This window comes from Rosa rugosa, chromosome 5 (assembly GCF_958449725.1).
Source record: "Rosa rugosa chromosome 5, drRosRugo1.1, whole genome shotgun sequence".
In the NCBI taxonomy this organism is placed as follows: Eukaryota; Viridiplantae; Streptophyta; class Magnoliopsida; order Rosales; family Rosaceae; genus Rosa; species Rosa rugosa.
The window spans coordinates 11,943,430-11,963,055 of NC_084824.1; the positions used below are offsets into that span (position 1 = coordinate 11,943,430).

Consider the following 19,626-nt stretch of genomic DNA (forward strand, 5'->3'; position numbering starts at 1 on the left):
TGTCTGGAGAAGCAACTTGGAGGCACTTGAATTTGCAACAGATTATTATGATCTTTATCTTGGGGCACACACTGTCACCGTTGTGGCTACTATCTGGTTGGCCTGCATCTGTAGGGTTAAACATTGTCAGGAAGTTTGTGGAACAGGACCAGATTAGCAAGACCGTGCATGGTGAAGTATATCGCGAAGAAAGAACAAGATTGAGTGAGGGGGTGAAAGAGCATATTATGTAGGGGTCATATTCAAATGTAACGAAATGGGTAAATTCAATAGCTGATCGATGAATAAACTAATGGAAGAACACGACATACCATATTGATCTGCTGCAAATCCTATACCCCTAGATAAGTTAATGGAAATTTGGCATGTATTCCATTTTTTCATCATTAAATTCAGACGAATATGATACTCTCAACTCTAAACTACATTAGTGCTTCTTCAAAATTAAAGACCGACAGGCGACAGTGATCGAGTTCACCATCTCATTGATATTTTTTTAATTATTACATATTTATCACTGAATATCATTTTCTATTTCAAATAAGACTATAGATTGAATAGAACTATTGTGAAATTGTTTAGAGTCTCTCGTTGAAAACCTTATACTTTTATTTTGCCCTTTATAAGTGATGTTCTTAAATACAAACTAAACTGAGCTTTGCAAGAGGACTGTGCTTGAGGCCTCGCCTACTGGACATCTTAAAGAGATATGTCAATCATGTTTGGCATCTTTCGCGTATGTGTAAGACATGTGGAAATCATTGTCCATAATTCATGCCAAGTGACACGATTGGTAAAACATTTGTATGCTAAGAAATGATAAAGGTGACATTTTTCTACTTTTTTTTTTTAGACGTTTTCCTAGCTAACAAGGATGCTATATATGATATATCATTGTTTTGATAAAAGAGACTGCCGCCCCTACGCTCTCTGCTAGGGTTTAAGGAGCGGCGCCTCATATGGGGTCGCGGCCTGAAACTACTCCATTCTTGGAGATTTCTTTAGGCTTTGGCCTATGTATGTTCGCCCTTGTCGTTTTCGGGGGCAATGGGTTAGTGTGGAGTCAGTATTTTGAGGGTTTGGTGCTATTTTTTTACGGTGGCTGCTCCGGGTTGGGTCGTCGGGCAGGCGTTAGGCTGGAATGGGCGACGGTAGATGGAGGTGGAACCTGTTGGGGTTTGGGGGATCCAGGTGTACTAGATTGGATTCCTTGTAGTCACGATGGTCTCGGTGGTTTGACAAGAATTGATCCTTTCTTGGTTGGGTTGCTTGCCTCTGGTTTTGAATCTGCAGGTGTTCGTTCTTCTGCAATGTGCTTTCCAAGTCGCAGGCGGTTTGGCAGCAAGGGATCGTGCCGGCGACGAGATTCGCTATGGGGCTGGTCTTGGATTTCGCGGCTCCGTGATCGGCACCGACTAAGCAAAGGGTTCCGAGTTTGGGATCTGTCTTGTTGGGGCTACGAGGGCGGCGACATCTTGGTCGGCGATGACTATAGCAGTAAGACGGCTTGTTTCACTGCAAGTCATGGGGCTGCGTGTGACGGCGCTGGCACCTTGTTAGTTGGCGACAGGATCCGGATCTGGCTGGGCTTTGCAAATGGAGCCGGATCTGGGATCCGGGTGGGAGTTTGGGCTTGGACTGTGGCCCACTATCTTTGTTGGGCTATTTGTCATTTGCTAGAATGGACTGGGGCTCTTGTGCTTTACTGGTATTGGTTACAGGACCCAATTTTATGGTATCTGTTCGTGAAAGATCGTCTGCCAACATGGCCATGTTCTGACACCCTTGGCCGGCTTCGATCTTTAGGTGAGAGAGTGCCCTCATTCCGGCGCCAAGTTGGTTTTTGTCAATTTGTGCGTTGGAGTTGCATGGGTAGTCAAACCACCGACTACTCAATTCACTACACGGCTGCAGTCCGTATGTAAAATCAGCACTGCGTCTCGACGTTGCTGCTCTTGCGTTATTAAGTTTTTATATTTCATTTGTAATTTTCCTTTCGTACTGTTTTATTCTCTTATTGATGCATTTTGGCATCGAATCGTTGTAATATTTCAATTTCAATAAATGGTTGACCTCCTTTGATTAAAAAAAAGAAAGGATTCTATATATGATAATATTAAGTAATTCAGTCACGCGACATTCATCCTGATTTTCAATCTGTCGAAGAGGTATTTTAATGACAATAAAATATGTTCTCTTATTAGTATTTTTTTTCTTTTATTAACTTTCAAGTCTTTTAAATGGATTCATGTCCGACTTTGCATCATCATCTCCGGCGGCGGTCCTGGTTGCAATGGATTCTGCGATCGGGATCTTGGGAGACAGAAGGTTGGAGCGCTTGGGTCAACGGATTGCGATGGGTGTCTCCTTCCAGGGTCGGCCTGGCCTTGTCGACGATGCAGCGGTGCGGCTCAGTTGGGCGGCGGTGCAGCTCGGGAAGGGTGGCCGGACGTCGGGCTGAAGCATGGGTGCCCAGATCGGTTTCAGATGGGCCTGGGCCTTTATCAAGTTTGACCCGTCAGATTTGACTTTGGATTTGGATCCGTATTTGGGACCCGGGTCGCATTCAACTCCGGATCTTGGATCCGAGACAGCTGCTCATATATATTGATCTGGTATTTGTTTTGGTTCTTGGGAGTTCGTTTGCTAATTTTCGAGTTTTTGACACCCTCGGTTACTTTCGAACTCCCGGTGAGCGAATCACATTTCCTAGGTGATCATATCACCGGTTACGGTTACGGTTACTCCTATATTTACACTGCTCTCGTGACATATGCAGTGCAGCGATGTCGTCCAACATCAAGTCACATGGTTACCTTTAATTTTAGATGCGTCTGCGCGTCTTGCTATCCTTTATTATTTTCATACTTTATAGATGCGTTTGTGTATCTTGTTATGCTTTATTGTTTTTCTTTCGATATTTTTACATCGCTCCATGTACTTTTCAATTTCACTTAATATAGTTTGTCTTCTTTTCCTTAAAAAAAAAAGTCTTTTAAATGGAACACACACAAAAATAAACAAATAAAAAGAAGGAAAAATAAACAATAACTCATGTCAATTAGGAAAATTCAAGGAATCTCCCTGCAATTTCCGAAAATCACCGTCTTTCTAATTTTTTTTTTTTTTTGAAACGACCGTCTTTCTTTTAGGTAAACAGAAAATGACCGCCACCATAAATTTTAACCATCTTCAACACTCACTCACACACTGCGGTCTCTTCAATCAACACCCCAAATATCTCTCTCTCTCTCTCAGAGTCTTTAAGGCTCCGAGCACCGAGCATTGGTGTCCGCGACGATCTAGCTCCACTAGATATTCCAACACTAGATGGACCGGAGTCGACGGACCGATAGCCCGGTCTACACTCGCCAATGGACCAGCGAGTCCGGAGGAGCCACATCTCCAGCAATGTCTCCGGTGCGTGGCCACCACGCGCGGTCCTCCTCCGCCAGCGGAATCTCCAACATCAAACGCACTCAGAACTTCGCCGCCAAGGCCGCTGCTCAGCGCCTCGCTCAGGTAATGGCCTCGCAGAACACCGGAGATGACGACGATGACGATGAGGACGATCTCGGATTCCGGTACAGTGCTCCGCCACCATTCTCTCTGGTCAGGAATGCCAACAGTCCCGGTGCTAAACCTGCGGTTCCGTCCGGGAGGACTGGTTCTACTAGATCGGCTTCACCCGCGGTAAATTTCTCAGAGTTCGATTTTGCGCTTCTACTCAGATTATTGTTTTTTTTTACTGTGGTGATAGTTAGGATCCGCTGAATTGATCGGAATGCAATTCGATCGAGTCTGAGTAACAAGAATGTTGTTTTTGGTTGCTCTTTGTATTTGAATTCTGGCAGTACATTGCTCTGTGTGTTCTGATTTACACTGAATCATGATAGACTCTGCAGTGTTCAGTCTGACTATACTTGAATTCTGTCAATTACTTTATAACTCTGCTTCGCTTAATTGAATGTTGAAGATTTGATTGAGTGTGGGCTTGGCCAGAAACTAAGCTGTTCAGATGTATATCTAATTGGATTTCTCTGTTGTTTGATTAGTTAGCTCGGAACTTAGAGGACACTGCATCAGTTCGCTCAACCTCAGCTGGAAGGGCTCTTCATGCAGCACCTCCATTGGTGCCACCTCGAACAACATTGAAGACTGCAACATCTATTCCACCGCTGGACCCTCCTACCATTAATAGGAAAAAAGAAAACCGGTAAATAATATTCTTCTGATCTCATTTATATAATTGTTTAAGGTCTGTCACTGTTATCTGTTTTTTTGGATTCTGATGATGATTTTCAAGCTTTTGAACACATGACTGCAATATAAGGAGTAAGGAGTCCAGTATCTTGCTAATAGGATCTTTTTAGGCTTTGATACAATAACCCTGATCAAAGATGAAAAAGTAGATTTCCTATGGCTTTTGGAAAAACTTATGCCGTTTACCCATGCTTTTCTGCCAGATCAAATCCTTTCGGTGTGACTCTGTTAAACAAATATCTTCTGTAAGCTATAGGAGACAAGTATAGGATTAGGTGATCAACAATTTGAACATAATGGATGGGGTTTCTTGCAGATTCGTATCCGAAACAGGAAATTATAAATCAAAAGATTCAGGAGATCAACGTGAGGCTTCTGCACTGCGTGATGAAGTACGAAAACCAACCACATTCATTCCAGTCTTTTCTGCATCCAAACTGTGTCTCATTGTATCTATTTTAAAGAAATAAGAAGGCTATTCTTTTTTCCTTTCCTTGAAGTTGTATTCTGAGTATCCATTTTATTGCAGCTCGAAATGCTACAAGAAGAGCATGAAAATAATCTTGATAAGGTGCACAAATTCCCCCTTGTTTTCTCTTGATTTAGTAATTAGTGTAGTTTAACTTATTGGTAACTTATTGCATTATGGAAATTTCCTATAGCTCCGGCACGAAGAAGAGAGATGTGAGGAAGTAGAAGCCAGAGTTAGGGAACTTGAAAAACAGGTAATTTCTGTACATTAAGCTGCATCATAATGTCTTAGTTGGGCTTATTAATGGATAACTGTGCTGTCTGCAAATCTTCAGGTTGCTGCTCTTGGAGAAGGTGTGTCATTGGAAGCTAAACTTTTAAGCAGGTATGCTTATGTTCAATCAACATTCATGCATGCTTTTTGTCCTGTCAGTCATTTTTCTTTATTGATAGTACTTATCCTTACTTTGTAGGAAAGAAGCTGCCTTACGACAAAAAGAGGTAATTAAGGAAATTTGATTTTTTTTTTTTTTCAAAATTCCTTTGTCATACCTTAAATATGGGGTTTGAGTTAGGCCACTTATAATTGTTCATAGGACACTCTGAGCACATTCCTTTCCTTTTAACACTCTAAGGAGGTTTCTTCCTCTTTATAGGCTGCTCTCAAAGATTTAAAACAACCAAAGGGTGGAGTTGCTACACAGGCCGCATCTCTTCACTCTAAAGTGCAGGTAACTATGCTATGATGCCTTACTTGCCAGCCTAGTTAAAGAATTGCTAACTCTGGAGCATAACAGAATGTTGTTTGATTCAGAAAGCAAAAGAAGCAAATGCAGCTATTATGAAACAACTTAATGGAGCTGAATCTGAAGTTAAAGCCCTTCGATCCATGACTCAAAGAATGGTGTTGACTCAAAAAGAGATGGTAATGCATCTGGGTACCTGCATGGAGCCTATTTAGTATTCATCTAGGGTTTAATTGTTAAATCCACTTTTCAGGAAGAAGTAGTTCTGAAGCGATGTTGGTTAGCACGTAACTGGGGCTTGGCTGCAAAATATGGTATTCTACAGAATTTTCCACATCTTCATTTCTAGTAGAGAATGCAATGTCCTCTTTGGATGAGTCTTTAAAAATATTTGGACTAATCATTGCTTATCAATAAACATAAGTTTAACAACTAACCATCTATACAAGACGATTAAAAGAAAGCAACCTTAAGTAATCAAAGCTTCTTCTTGTATAATTGGAATTTATGGTGCTTATCTATTGTGTTTCACTCTCTATCTTACACAAATTTTATTATGCCTTTAGGTATATGTGCAGATATTGCAGTATCCAAGTACGAACATTGGTCGTCCTTAGCTCCTCTTCCATTTGAGGTGGTTGTATCTGCCGGACAAAAAGCCAAGGAAGAATCCTGGGAAAAAGGCTAGTGAACTATCTTTTGTGTTTTCAGTTGGTATTCTTCTGTTTTTCTGTAGTGATAGGAGTAGTTAAGCCAGGGTTTAATACTTCATGAATTGAACAGGTGATGATGATCCTGACAAGAGAAACAATCTTGTTCAGGACTTGAACGATTTAACTGGAGAAGGAAACATTGAGAGTATGCTTGCAGTTGAAATGGGATTAAAGGAGCTTGCTTTCCTGAAGGTTCATTTCTAATACATTGCTCTCTTTCTTTCACTCTTATATCGTTCTTTCTTGTGCAATTCTCCAAGTAAGACATCATGCATTATCATTAACATGGATCGTCTGTCTTTATATAGCTGTCATGTTTCTTTTTTGGTAATGTACTGCTTTATTGTTAACATGTGTAATGGATATAATAATGAAGGTTGAGGAGAATATTGTGCTTGCATTAGCCCAACAACGACGACCAAACTCTGCTCGGCTATCCTTCTCGGGTATGCATTGTACTTCTATTACCTGTTGGGTATGTGTGGTTTGATTTTGTAATAATTGCTACCCAATCCAACTGTTGTCATACATAACTGATATTTTCAGATATGAAATCACCGGCTGATCCAAAGTTTATGGAGGCAATTGGTATGTCTTTCTTTTTCCTAGATATGGAACTGAATGTATTTCAATAACAAAGAAATGAACTTTGGAATCTGTTGTTTCATTCTAGAACAACAAATCAGTAACCATAGCATCAACATGCACTAAAATTACTGGACAGAATGTGCATTTACTGGAAAGATTATGCGCTGACAGTTGTTAATGTGCCGTTATGTAATTCTGAGCGCTAGTTTCTCCACATTGTTGATAAGATTCCAATAGTGTGTGATAATGACCTGAATGTGTTCAATTGTTTTCTTGCAGAGTTGAGTCCAGAGGAGTCTGAGGATGTTCTATTTAAGGAGGTGCATTTTCATTTGAGCTGGATGTGTATCTCATTCAGTTAAAATTGTGTATGCATAAAATTAAATGTGTGCTTTAACTGCAATAAGTATGACTTTCATGGTTAAAAGAACACCTGTCTGTTTCAGGTATAAGTCCTTTGTCCCAATTGGGTCTTATAAATGAGCTTGATTTCATCAACCTTTGCCCTAGAGTCCTAGACTATTGAAGCACTCTATTTTGACCAAATTCTTTTGCTAAACATTTCACTTCATAACAGGGCTCCTCTTACTAGAATAAAGCAAACTATTTCAAAACCGAGTAACATGGTTTTTTAATGACATGTTCAAATAGTCTCTTATCATAGCATGGTTTAAACTCTCTAGTCCTTCATTTATTTTTTCAGTTTACAGACACACGAGTCTTCACATACTTCTTATGATACATTTTCCACATTGACATTTGTACAATCAAATTATTTTACAACATTCAGCTCTTACAGGCTTGGCTTACTTACTAGTCTTCACATACTTCTTATGATACATTTTCCACATAGACATTTGTACAATCGAATTATTTTACAACATTCAGCTCTTACAGGCTTGGCTTACTTACTTTTGGAGAAGAGCGAAAGTACATGGAATAGAGGAGAACATTGCCAAAGAAAGAGTTCAGTTTTGGATTAACCGCAGTGGACATGCACCAACTTCACATGATGCTGTTGATGGTAATGTATATTTGTTCCTAGTGTCGTATGCTTAAGTCCCCTGTTTAGTAATGCTCAACTTCCTCTTTGGGGACTTTTCACTGGTTGTGCATGCACAGTTGTTAATCTAGTCCTTGAAATGTCACTGATTCAATCTTTAAGATAGTCCGAGCAGACTAGGTTCAGTGATCTCCGCTTATCACCAAACATGAACGCATGGTCCTCTCAAAAAATACATGCACTATATTTTGAGATTTAACAGTGGATTTTTTGATTGGATTCTTGCTTATATCTATGTTTACTATCAGTTGAGGAAGGGCTTATGGAACTCAGGAAATTGGGGATCGAGCACCGGCTTTGGGAAGAATCACGCAAGACAATTGACCAAGACTCTTCCACGGTAAAACTGGCTTGATAGTCAAGATCCCTTGGTACTCATGAAAAGTGGAGGGCTTTTTTCTTGTTTTTCTTTTTCCAGCAACTAAGGGTACCGTTTCGATCATTAATTTGTGCCTTGAAAGGCATGTGTAAGTCGTTATTACAAATGTATATAATGTATTTGAATATACCAGTTTTTTGTGACTTCCACTCTGATTTATAATCTACAAGGTTAACTATCATGAAGATCACATTGAACTAGTCTGAAACAGCATGACCATCCAAGACTCATTTCTAATACCTGATCGCTAAATAATTGGGTGAATATTTCCTTGATCGGTGAGATTGTAGTTTCTTATTTTGAAGCATTGAAAAAATGGTCTTTTCAAATTTAAACTATATACTAATTACAGTTCATGCTTTAATCCCATGAAAATTGTATTTCATAAGTTTCTCTTACCAAACAAAAAAAAACACTTATCCACCATGATTTTGCCCCTAAAATTGCACGAGTTTCGGGCCAAAATTGCAAGTTTTTATTTTCTTGCCAAAATTTTTTGATCATGAAATAATGATATTTTAATGAGGGTGTTTCTAAATGTACCCAGTAAATTTCTATGTAGACCCAGCAAGTAAAAATTATTTCTATATTTCCAATTTTACCCCTATTGTTGGAAAAATGCTCAGCCAGCAGTCCTCAACTCCTCACCTGAGTCATTCATTCATTCTCTTACAAAAACGTTTTTGCCTCTTCAAAAAGGAGAGCCCTTTCTCTCTCTAAAGTCCAAAGCTTGAGACTTTCTCTCTGACTCTCTCTAAAGTCCAAAGCCTTCAACTTTTCAAGCCACGAAGAACACAAGCAGAATTGTTAGAATTGAAGGACCCAGACGGCCCTTCATGGATGAATTGAGGATCGATTACAAAAAGTTGTCTTCTAATTTGTCGGGAAACAATGGTTTTGATAAAATAAAAAATTAAAACCCCAAATTCAAAAACTACCTGAATCCCAGCGTGCCCATTCAAATTCACGGTTCTCGCACCCTCCACATCCTTCGGCTTTATCACAAACAAACCCTTCTTCGTCTTCAAGCTATCTCCACAACCGCCTTCGCGAAAGTTCACAAAACCCAGCTTCGAACAAGACGACGACGTTTCGAGCCCAGTGCTCAGGGCAGGCGAGGATGCCCATTGCAACCGACTGGCATTCATATCTCATAAAACCCAATTCCACAACAATTCAACACAATGGAATAAAAGGTGGGTGAAAATTCTGGATTTGGGTTTGAAAAGAGAAGGCAATGAAAACGAAAGGGTAATGAGTGTGAGAGAGGAGAGAAAACGTAGAAATTGAGAGCTTGAAGTTGTCAGCGACGGTCGGCGTACCGGTGCTGGGTTTAAATAAGGGTAAAATTGGAAATTAGTAGGCAATTGTTTTGTAGCCGGGTGTATTAAGAAATTGGGTCCTTGACCAAAAGCCCCAAAATGAGCCAAAGTTATCCCACTTACCCCAGCAACAGATTTTTATTCCCACTAACCCAATTTGAATTGAAATAACAATTTTACCCTTAGTCTAATTAATGAATTACAACCACATGTCCTTCTCTCCTCTCTATCTCTTTCTCACGCAGACACACTCTCTCTCTCTCTCTCCACACACGACGCAAACTCTCTCTCTCTCTCCCTCCTCGGTGCAATCGCCTGCGCCAGACTCTCTCTCCTGGTCACCGCCTGTGTTTTTGCTCGCTGTGATTTTCTCTCCGTGCAGATTGTCGGCGTTGCTCTCTCTCCTCGTCTCCGCCTCGGTTTTGCTCGCTGTGATTTTCTCTCCGTGTAGATTGCCGGCTTGCTCTCTCTCGGGATCTGTTCCTGCTGTAAGTTGTCAATTTCACCTATATATAAATATGATTTGTACATGATCTGGTTCATCAATCTTGGCTGATTTTGCAGGCGATTCCAGATCCAGGCCACCTCACCATCAAATTCCAAGGTCAATTTCCTTTTTCCGGTTTATCACTTTCTGGAATTTGCTTACCTTTTGTTTATTTGCCGTGAAATTGAAGCAAAGGAAAACGAAATTGAAATTAGATATAGACCGAATCAGTTGGTTTTTGTTGCTGGATTGTGTTCAGGAGTTGTTCTTTTTCTTAAATCTTCGGTTTGCAATTTGAATAATTGATTAATGAAGCAAGTGGATAAGCATAATTGTGAATGATGAATTAGTTATTAGAATTTTGGATTACATTGATTATTGGTTGTGCATCTTGGTGTAGTTGGAAGATATGAAGATGGATGAAGCGTCTGAAGAGGTGGCAGTGGAAATAGCTGCACAAGGGGTCCTTGGGAAGAGAGTTGATGAGATGGAGGCCAGTTTCATGATGGCAGAAGGCCCAGAAGGAAAGAAAAAAAGAAAAAAAAAAGTTTTATTGGTGGGCAATAGACGTGTATTGCCCCCCAATAGATGTCTGATAAAAGTCTATTGGAGGGCAATACATGTCTCTTGGGAGGCAATAGACGCTTTAAATTGATACAATCTCTGATTTTTTTTCTTTAATCAAAGTTTTATTTGTGTAATTTTAGGAAGATTAGTTTTCATTTCGGTAATCGAAACGTTTATTGAGGGGCAATATACGTCTATTGGAGGGCAATAGAAGTTTTCAATTGATGTAATCACCTCGTTTTTTTTCTTTAATCAAAGTTTTATTTGTGTAGTTTTAGGAAGATGAATTACCATTTTGGTAATCTAAACGTCTATTGGGGGGCAATAGACGTCTACTGGGGGGCAATACATGGCTGATAGTCGTCTATTGGGGCCAATAGACGTCTATTAGGGGGCAATAGATGTCTATTGGGGGCAACAAAACTTTCCGGTGAGATTTTCAGCAAATTCCGGTGGGAGGCATCAGGGGACCGGTGACCGGATTCCGGCGACCGATGACCGGATTCCGGTGGCCGGTGACTGGCTCCGGCGAAGTCTCCTATGGTTTCTCTCTCTCTCTCTCTCTAAGTAACAAAGGGGTGAGGGGTAAAATGGTATTAAAAAAAAATTAAAAACAAAAAAAAAATCTTAATGGGATATTAGGGAAGACTCCCTTACGGTGCGTTTGGATGAGAAAATTATGAAATCCGTAGGAATTTATAAATAATGGAATCTTTAACTCCATCAATCTAAAATTCCATTAATTGCAATTTCTATTGTTTGGGTGTATCTATTTAGGATTTGAAATGTGTAATAAATTAAGAAAGTTTAAAATAAATAAAAAATAAAATAGAAAAAAACCTTGTTTTGGAAATGAAAATTGAATATTGCAAAGGAATTCGTAAATGACACTTATTTTGGTGGAAATTGAAGTGGGGAATTTAAACAATGAATTCCTTCGTTTTTTTCCACAGAGAAATTTAAAATTTCCAATCTGATAATGCCAAACGAGGGAATTAACTTGTAGGAATTATGAAATCCTCACTTTCAATTAAATTACATCATTTTTCCCCTCATCCAAACACACTCTTAGAGTGCATTGGGTAAGAGGGAATTAAAAAAACTTAATGGGGTAAGGGGGAAAAAAATCCCTAGAAATGGGGTAAATGGACAAAACCCCTAAGAATTTTGTTGGGTACATTTAGAAACACCCTTTAAGAATCATGTTTTAGTATACTAAGCTCATGTCATGACACATATTAATTTCAAATCACAAATGGAATTCACAAACTATTCTATGAATGTAATGGTCATTCTGGCCTTACCGTATTAATGAAATCTATATGATTATTTGTCAAAATTAAGTGATTTGATCTTAGTTCTCAATTGCCAACAAAAAAAAAAAGATTCGAATTCGCTCATCTACCTATGCAACCCTTATGTAAGGTTGACTTAATAAAGTTTTTGACATTGGTCGGTGTATATTAGCGCCGTGGATTTACTTTGTACAGAGTCTCCATATTATCAGGCCACTGAGAGGAGAAAATGTGTTAATAGAGTAAAGAGTATATGGTGCAAAGTGATTAAGTTAAAGTATTCATGTCTCAAAAATACTAAAATAACAACAACCAAGCACATCTACGGATTTATGTATTATAAATTTATAATCATGCAGTGGAGGACTTGTAGAATCGTATTTAATTTATTTAAGTTATCATTGTCAATCAATCCCGGGAGACTCAACCCAAACACATCTTATCATTAACCAAAGAAAATTACATCCGAAATATGTAGTTAATACTTGAAACTTGAGAGTTAGCCAGAGATAACCAACAATCCAGTTACAACAAAAATGATGACAATATTCTTTATCTTTTTTTCTAAATTTCTAACGAAAACAAATGCTTGAATTATTAGATATATCATTTAAGGAGCTCAGCTATCTAATCCAATAAGAGCTCTTGGAAGCTGGCTTTGTCATTTCATAGATGGAGCCTTGTCAAGATGGCCGTTGGAAAGCTAGCTTGAAGACTATACACACTTCTGTAGACGTACTGTAGAGCTCGGTCTCGGTCCCCTTCTCAAATGAACCTCCCCCTCTGTCTCTAGTCCTTCTCTCTGTGTCCAGTCTCTTTCACTTGGTCCACGGGCATCTTAAGCACGCGCTGCAGGTCCTGTTGCAGCCACTACTACCCAGGTACTAAAATATTGTAGGGCCAAAACTCCACAAACAAAAAAACTTACCCTAAGCTAAAGTATGGGCAACTGGGTAAGATCAGAAGAAGAACCAAACAAACCATTTGGATCAATAAGCTAGATACAGGCATGTGCAGGTTGAATATAATAGTGCCCATATGGCCCTTCTTGGTGGTCACTACTCTCACTCCACCCCAATAATTGTAAATGAGAGAGGAGAGCATTTGTTTTTGGTGAAATTGTGTGAAAAGGTACGCATGGGGAAGGGTCGAAAGGATTATAGAAAAAGACACTAGAATTCTAAAGGCGATTTTGACCCAATGCCATCATCTATCGGTTTTTCCCTTTCTGGGTTATAGAGGATGTGAAGCTTCCTAGACACACCTACCTGCTTGCACTATGTTGAATCTTCATCCACTATAGTAATGGTCAAACTAAAAGCTAATTAATCTTTTTTATTATTTTTGAACATTGTGAAGAAGTCTAGCTAGTCACTTTGGAACTTATCCGGATAAGAGATTAAGATGAAGTAAGCGTTACTTCATCTTACATCCATAGCGAAAAAAATTTAAATCCATCGTCGTATATAATTGTCAAGATCACCCTATATCAATCACGCTAAACCCTGTTACCCCACATTTAGGCGTTTAAATCATGTTTTTCCTCATAATTATCACAGTTGGTATCTGGAATCATGATGTAGGTTGGATTATGCTTTGGGTTGGCTTGGTGCGGAGTAGTGTTATAAATGCACTTTTCTCTTTGGCTGTGAAAGTTTGTATTGAAGTTAGCTGAGATGGGACCCTAAAAAAAAATTAATAAAAAAAAGAAAAAAGAAAAAAAAGAAAAGAAAAGGCAAAGTGGTGGAGGAGGTTTCCAAGATGAAAAATTGAAGCAATGCGGTAGGCAAGTACCCTTTTGATAGGCTTATCTTTGCCTTTTGTCTCTGCAAAATGAGAGGTCTCCTTCTACTCTCTAAATAAGCTTTGGGTAAAAAGAAAATAAACGTCACATTATAGAGCTTGTCATGCCACGCATGGACTGAAATGTTTTCTCCAACACGCTCAAGTGAAAATCATTACCCTCTTGACCCCATCATTACCACACACAACTCATCCAGACACAAATAAGAGTTTCAAAGTTTCGATCTCTTTTCTGGATTTCACTTGTTAATCATGGCCATAATTAATTCTTCCATTTTGTCAAGTTAAAGTTGGTCTGACTTCTGTTAGATTACCCAGTTTTCCTCATGATTTCACCAAATTCTTATTCCACTTCTGACTTCTATGTTCCAAAGTAACTTACGGAGTATTAGAATGGATATAAAAACTGGCATAATCTTCATGGGAAAGAGGCTCGGTCGTCTATTTCTCACACCTTAATCGCATTCACATTCAAGTAGTACGTACCGTCTTCTTTTGTCCACACACACCAGCATCATATGGTATTTTAGTGAGTACACATACCTACTCACGATGGTTATATATCTCCAGTGAAGATCAGGTGAAAGTCAAATTCAAAATGATCGAGTTTAAAAATCTAAATGCAATGCAAGTTAGATTAGAGATGGGGCTATAATGTAGTCTTTAGGGTTCTAAAATTTCGGCCCGGAGCTATCTTAGCCCCTCATCAGTTGACAAGTTGAGATTGCCCAATGGAGGATCGAAGGCATTCGTTTATGGGTTGTAGCATGCGTGTCTAGGCCAAATAGAAAAATAGACCATTATTAATTTAAAAAGCCACCAAGCTTTCCCCCTGTAAACAATTGACCATAATCAAAAGAACCCATCAAACCAAAATTTGAATAAACAAAAAGCTGGAGAAGGAAAAGGTGCAACCATTGCTTCCGTCCCAAGACTCAGAGAAAACGATTGCACAGTGCTTATGCTCATTGCTCTCCACCTCTGTTTTCTGGGCACACTTCCCAACCTTCTCTATCTCTCTCTCTCTCTCTTGCTTCAAAACTGACCCAAAAGGCAGAAATGCTGCAATATTCCAGGCAAGTATATTTTGTTTGGTGGAGATGGAAACAAAAAATGTGCATGCGGATTTAGGCTGTAAAAGTGTGAATATATAAAAAACGACACACGAGTTGGGGTAGTCCAAGTTATTGTATTGAACAATGAAGATGCTTTTTCAGTAGAATAGTATAGGGTTTGACACTTCCAAGTTGCAATGAGGAAGATGGAGACTTTACCCAACTCACAAGAAAACCGATATGGAATAACGGAATATGTCTTGTCGTATTTTGGAGTGAGATAAACAAAACCATGGAGAAAAGGTTGTATGCCGCTTAATTAGCGTTAACTGCCAAGGTTAATATTAATTTAATGTAATGGTAAACAACATAAAACGAGGATTGTGAATTAGTTGATGTTAATTTTAATGTTGTACTAAAGCAGGTGTTGGTGAAGGTAATCGTTTTGTACTTCTTTAAAACATGAAAATTATTAAGTGTATAAAATTTATAATGCCAAAATATTGTCTTATTTCATGTTAAAATAATGGCGAAGCTATCTTTGCCTTCACCCAAAGCATTTAATGTGGAAAATAGTTTGGCTCATGTGTTATCGCCACTAATTCTTTTATTTTGTTTTTGAAGACTACTTTAAATAGTTACTGAATTAATTTATCAGTTATTACATATGTACTTATTCAGACCGAAGAAGGAAACCTGAGCTAAAAGTTTAAAAACTTTGGTTTCTCGTAGCTCACTCTACACCTTTTGGTACAAATGTTGATAGTTTTTATTATTTTTTTTTTATAATATTTAGGGAGGTAATATAGCGTGTCAACGTATTTGGTGAGACGAAGAATCTTGATGTGTGCCTATAGCATATTCCTCACTTATAGTGGCTAAAAGTTACATTTCAATTTTATCCCGTCTTGTCGCAAACTTCAAAACGACATATTACATGTCTTTAAACGATATCTAAATACAATGCTCTAAAGTTATGAAAATTTAAAATTTAAAATTTCGCTCCATTTACGCCTGTGAATATGCCAAAATCTTCATATCATAAAAAAATAATAAATTAAAACCGAAAAAACTACTATTGTTCTTTTTGTTTGTGGAAATTCTTTGCCACTGCCCGTCCCCTTCAACTATTTCCTGATCAAAATCAAAACCCTTTTTCCACTTTTTTTTTTATAAGAAAAACACTTTTTCCAGTTCCAGTTGTAGATTTTGGCAATACTTCTTGGTCTTTACTCTTTACTCTCTACCACAAGAAAACGAATACAGTAGCCATCTGTGCATACATTACATCACATTCTCTCTTTTCATTTTCATGAACAGTAACACCCATATGCTGCTGACTCATCATTTACCCCCCAAATTTCAACCTACCCATTTTTCCACAGTCTCTCACATGATCATCACACACATCTGTTTCAGGGTCCAAAGTTTCTGTATGTCCCCAGAGAAAAAAGCTTGAAAACAATATTAATAATTAATAATAATTACAAAAAACAAGATATACCCCCTCCCCTCTTTATATTTGAGCCCCCACACTGAATAAGCATCAAGCATTTCTCAGCTGTCCCCCCAAAACCCAATTCAATCCTTCTCTCAAGGTTGTTTTCGCTCTTTTCTTCTTCTCTGCACTAAACCCATGATTTCTGTACCATGGAAAACCATTGCAATGGCTTTGGTTTTGCTACAAATTACAGAAGCTTACCCTCTTTCTAGACTTGATAGAATTACCCAGTTGCCGGGTCAACCCCAAGTCGGGTTCCAGCACTATTCGGGTTATGTTACCGTTGATGAGAAAAAACAAAGAGCTCTGTTTTACTACTTTGCTGAAGCTGAAATTGAACCAGCTTCAAAGCCTCTTGTTCTCTGGCTCAATGGAGGTTGGTCACTAGTTCTTACTCACAAAGTTTCCATCTTTTTTGGAATTTTTTCTTTCTTTCTTTCTTTCTGGGTTTTGATTTTGGTGTACAGGGCCTGGTTGTTCTTCTCTGGGAGTTGGAGCATTTTCTGAAAATGGGCCATTTAGGCCTAGTGGAGAGGTATTGGTTAAAAACGAATATAGTTGGAATAGAGGTATGTACTTCTTTCGGAGTCTGGTGATTTCACTGATAACAATCCAATGGTTCTGATTGTTTGACATTCTCATTGATTTGATTTTGCAGAAGCAAACATGCTCTATTTGGAGACACCAATTGGAGTTGGGTTCTCTTATTCAACTGATACCGCTTCTTATGAGTCTGTAAATGACCGTATTACAGGCATGTGTGTTTCTCATTCTTCTATTTGTCTACATTTTTGGGTGATTTTATTGACATGAATTTTCTTCCAAATCTTCCCTGAAAGTAGAAGTCTTGCATGATAAGAAAGAAAAAAGAACCCCCTTTTTTTTTTTTTTTTTTTTTTTTTTCTCTCTCTTTAGTCTGTACCGAACGTTCAAGTCAACTTATGTTCCTATCATTTCTCCAGAAATTAGAAACTATTTATGTATGTTCTTTTCTTTTTTTTTACCCCAAAGTTCCGTTTGAAATCTTTTCATTTCTTTTTTTATATACACTGAAGATTCAGGAGAATATTTCATGATGGGGATGCGCTAAGTTATTTATTGGGTTCACTTTACAGATGTGCCATGTTTATGATCACTATAGATGTTTTGGATTTTTCTTCTGAATTAACAAAAGTTAACCTTTACAGGCTACCTCTAATTTCTAAAATGTGTCCTTGTTATCTATCTATAGCCAGGGACAATCTTATGTTCTTACAAAAGTGGCTGGACAAATTCCCTCAATATAGAAACAGAAGCTTGTTTATTACAGGAGAAAGCTATGCTGGTATGATTGTCTTGTTTACTGTGAAAAATTACTATTCTCAATCAAGATGACTATAATAACACTATAGAGGAACTGATACCTTTTTTTATTATTACTAGGTCATTATGTTCCCCAGCTAGCAGAACTCATGCTCCAATTCAACAAGGAGTATCACTTCAATTTAAAAGGAATTGCTGTGAGTACTAAAATCTGAGTTTACCAAATTTCTAACTTAGAACTTTGTCGATGTCTATACTTTTGGACTAAAATTCTTGTTCCCATTGCAGTTGGGTAATCCAGTCCTAGAATATGCTACTGACTTCAATTCAAGATCCGAGTTCTTTTGGTCTCATGGATTGATATCAGATTCAACGTACAAAATGTTCACTTCAGTCTGTAACTATTCAAGATATGTGAGTGAATATTATAGAGGCTCGGTTTCACCTATTTGTTCCAAGGTGATGAGTCAAGTCAGCAGAGAAACCAGTAAATTTGTTGACAAATATGATGTCACTCTTGATGTTTGTATATCATCTGTGTTCTCCCAATCCAAAGTCCTCAGTCCCCAGGTGAATTACCCTTTATCACAACATGAAACTCGGCCTTCATTTTCACACTAATGGTATCTATCTTCTAATTGATTTGACTTGTTTGTTCTTGCAGCAAGTTACTGAGTCAATAGATGTATGCGTGGAAGATGAAACAGTCAACTATTTAAACAGGCTGGATGTGCAGAAGGCACTTCATGCTCGCCTTGTTGGTGTTCGGAAATGGGCAGTTTGCAGCAAGTAATTGTCTTCAACTATATAAATTTGAAAGAAGCTTGAACTGATAGCTTGATTTGCTTATTAATTGTCTTCTGTGTTCATGACAGTGTATTGGATTATGAGCTGCTGGATTTGGAGATACCAACAATCACAATTGTAGGCAAACTCATTAAGGCAGGAATATCAGTCTTGGTTTACAGGTATATGCATGCTATTTAAGTATTACTCCATACTTTTATGCATTTAGACAACATCACTCTACTTTGAATTCTTCTAAGGGTCATAGAAGGTCACTAAAATTTGAGCCTTTTTTTCACTTGCAGTGGCGACCAAGATTCTGTTATTCCATTGACCGGTAGTCGAACATTAGTTCATGGACTTGCAGAGGAACTAAAACTAAATACCACCGTTCCTTATAGAGTCTGGTTTGAGGGGCAGCAGGTAAATCTTATTTCAAATCACTAGAACTCAAGAACTTTCAGGTGATTGTGTTAGGAACTATGACCTGATAAAAGGATTTTCGCTGTTTTCAGGTTGGTGGGTGGACTCAAGTTTATGGTAATATGCTTTCCTTCGCCACCATTAGAGGAGCATCGCATGAAGCACCATTCTCGCAGCCTGAGAGGTCACTTGTACTGTTTAAATCATTTCTGGAGGGCCGACCGCTACCAGAAGCATTCTGATCTACTGATCAGTTAGATAGGGTCCAGATTGAGATTGTAAGAAGTTTGGTTGCTATCTGAGCATGGGAATTTCATTTGTTTGTTATTTGTTTCTTGTCACATAGGTTTGTCCATGCTGTGGAAAGTAGATGAGCTTTGTAAACATCAGAAGGAAAAAGAAATGAAAAGAAAGAAATGAAGTGCTTTATTTGTCAGTCTTCAAGTTTCCCTTTGTATATTAGTTTCAAATAATTGATGAGCTTCCTAAAAATTATACTAATTTAAAACTTCTATTACAAGAAGTTGAATGTAAATTCCTCCCACTGAAATCCATTGATATTAATGTGCAGAACTACTGTATGCCAATGAAAGAAAATGGAATATTATATATGCTTATCAAAGTAACACAACATGATCAAGCTTCCTCCTTCAGTCATTGAAAGTGCTCCACAAAACCCGGAATCGCTTTTGGTTTAGGGTTGCAACTTTTCTTCTTGTCCGGCGGCGTGCTTGGGAAGCGTTGGCTCACCTCGCCTGCTCGACGCGACTGCCGGACGGGAATTTGAAAACTAGTGGTCCGGCAGCTTCTTGGAGAGGGATTACGGCTCGTGTCCGGCGCTGGACGGTTTTGGCGACGAGCA

At 38.5% G+C, this 19,626-nt stretch overlaps 2 protein-coding genes across 3 annotated transcripts; both read left to right on the forward strand.

The window, feature by feature from the left end:
* The first annotated feature begins 3,193 nt into the window (after positions 1–3,193).
* Positions 3,194–8,350, forward strand: LOC133710619 (coiled-coil domain-containing protein SCD2). 2 transcript variants are annotated; one of them, XM_062136732.1, is made up of 17 exons: positions 3,194–3,693; positions 4,056–4,216; positions 4,580–4,655; positions 4,793–4,834; positions 4,926–4,988; positions 5,070–5,119; positions 5,208–5,235; positions 5,391–5,465; positions 5,549–5,659; positions 5,734–5,794; positions 6,047–6,163; positions 6,264–6,385; positions 6,570–6,639; positions 6,740–6,781; positions 7,061–7,101; positions 7,679–7,805; positions 8,093–8,350. In XM_062136732.1, the coding sequence occupies exons 1-17, from the start codon at positions 3,331–3,333 to the stop codon at positions 8,197–8,199; spliced, it is 1,656 nt and encodes a 551-aa protein (XP_061992716.1). In that variant the 5' UTR covers positions 3,194–3,330; the 3' UTR covers positions 8,200–8,350. The 2 variants fall into 2 exon arrangements, 1 of the variants encoding a protein (XP_061992716.1); XR_009846781.1 differs by lacking the exon at positions 8,093–8,350 and having other exon boundaries at positions 7,061–7,227; positions 7,679–7,745.
* Positions 8,351–16,282: 7,932 nt separating this feature from the next.
* On the forward strand, positions 16,283–19,203 carry LOC133709873 (serine carboxypeptidase-like 45). The gene is made up of 10 exons (XM_062135807.1): positions 16,283–16,629; positions 16,721–16,822; positions 16,912–17,011; positions 17,489–17,577; positions 17,676–17,752; positions 17,844–18,125; positions 18,220–18,344; positions 18,431–18,523; positions 18,647–18,764; positions 18,857–19,203. Exons 1-10 carry the CDS (start codon positions 16,389–16,391, stop codon positions 19,004–19,006), a joined length of 1,377 nt encoding a protein of 458 aa, XP_061991791.1. The 5' UTR covers positions 16,283–16,388; the 3' UTR covers positions 19,007–19,203.
* Positions 19,204–19,626: the final 423 nt, after the last annotated feature.

Excerpts from the sequence above, each read along its gene's own strand:
- LOC133710619 (XM_062136732.1), top strand. The coding sequence starts at position 3,331 with ATGGACCGGAGTCGACGGACCGATAGCCCGGTCTACACTCGCCAATGG. Across the intron at positions 4,656-4,792 it reads CTTCTGCACTGCGTGATGAA|CTCGAAATGCTACAAGAAGA; the intron begins GTACGAAAACCA and ends ATTTTATTGCAG. Across the intron at positions 4,989-5,069 it reads TTAGGGAACTTGAAAAACAG|GTTGCTGCTCTTGGAGAAGG; the intron begins GTAATTTCTGTA and ends GCAAATCTTCAG.
- LOC133709873 (XM_062135807.1), top strand. The coding sequence starts at position 16,389 with ATGATTTCTGTACCATGGAAAACCATTGCAATGGCTTTGGTTTTGCTA. Across the intron at positions 17,578-17,675 it reads TACAGGAGAAAGCTATGCTG|GTCATTATGTTCCCCAGCTA; the intron begins GTATGATTGTCT and ends TATTATTACTAG. Across the intron at positions 18,765-18,856 it reads TCTGGTTTGAGGGGCAGCAG|GTTGGTGGGTGGACTCAAGT; the intron begins GTAAATCTTATT and ends CGCTGTTTTCAG.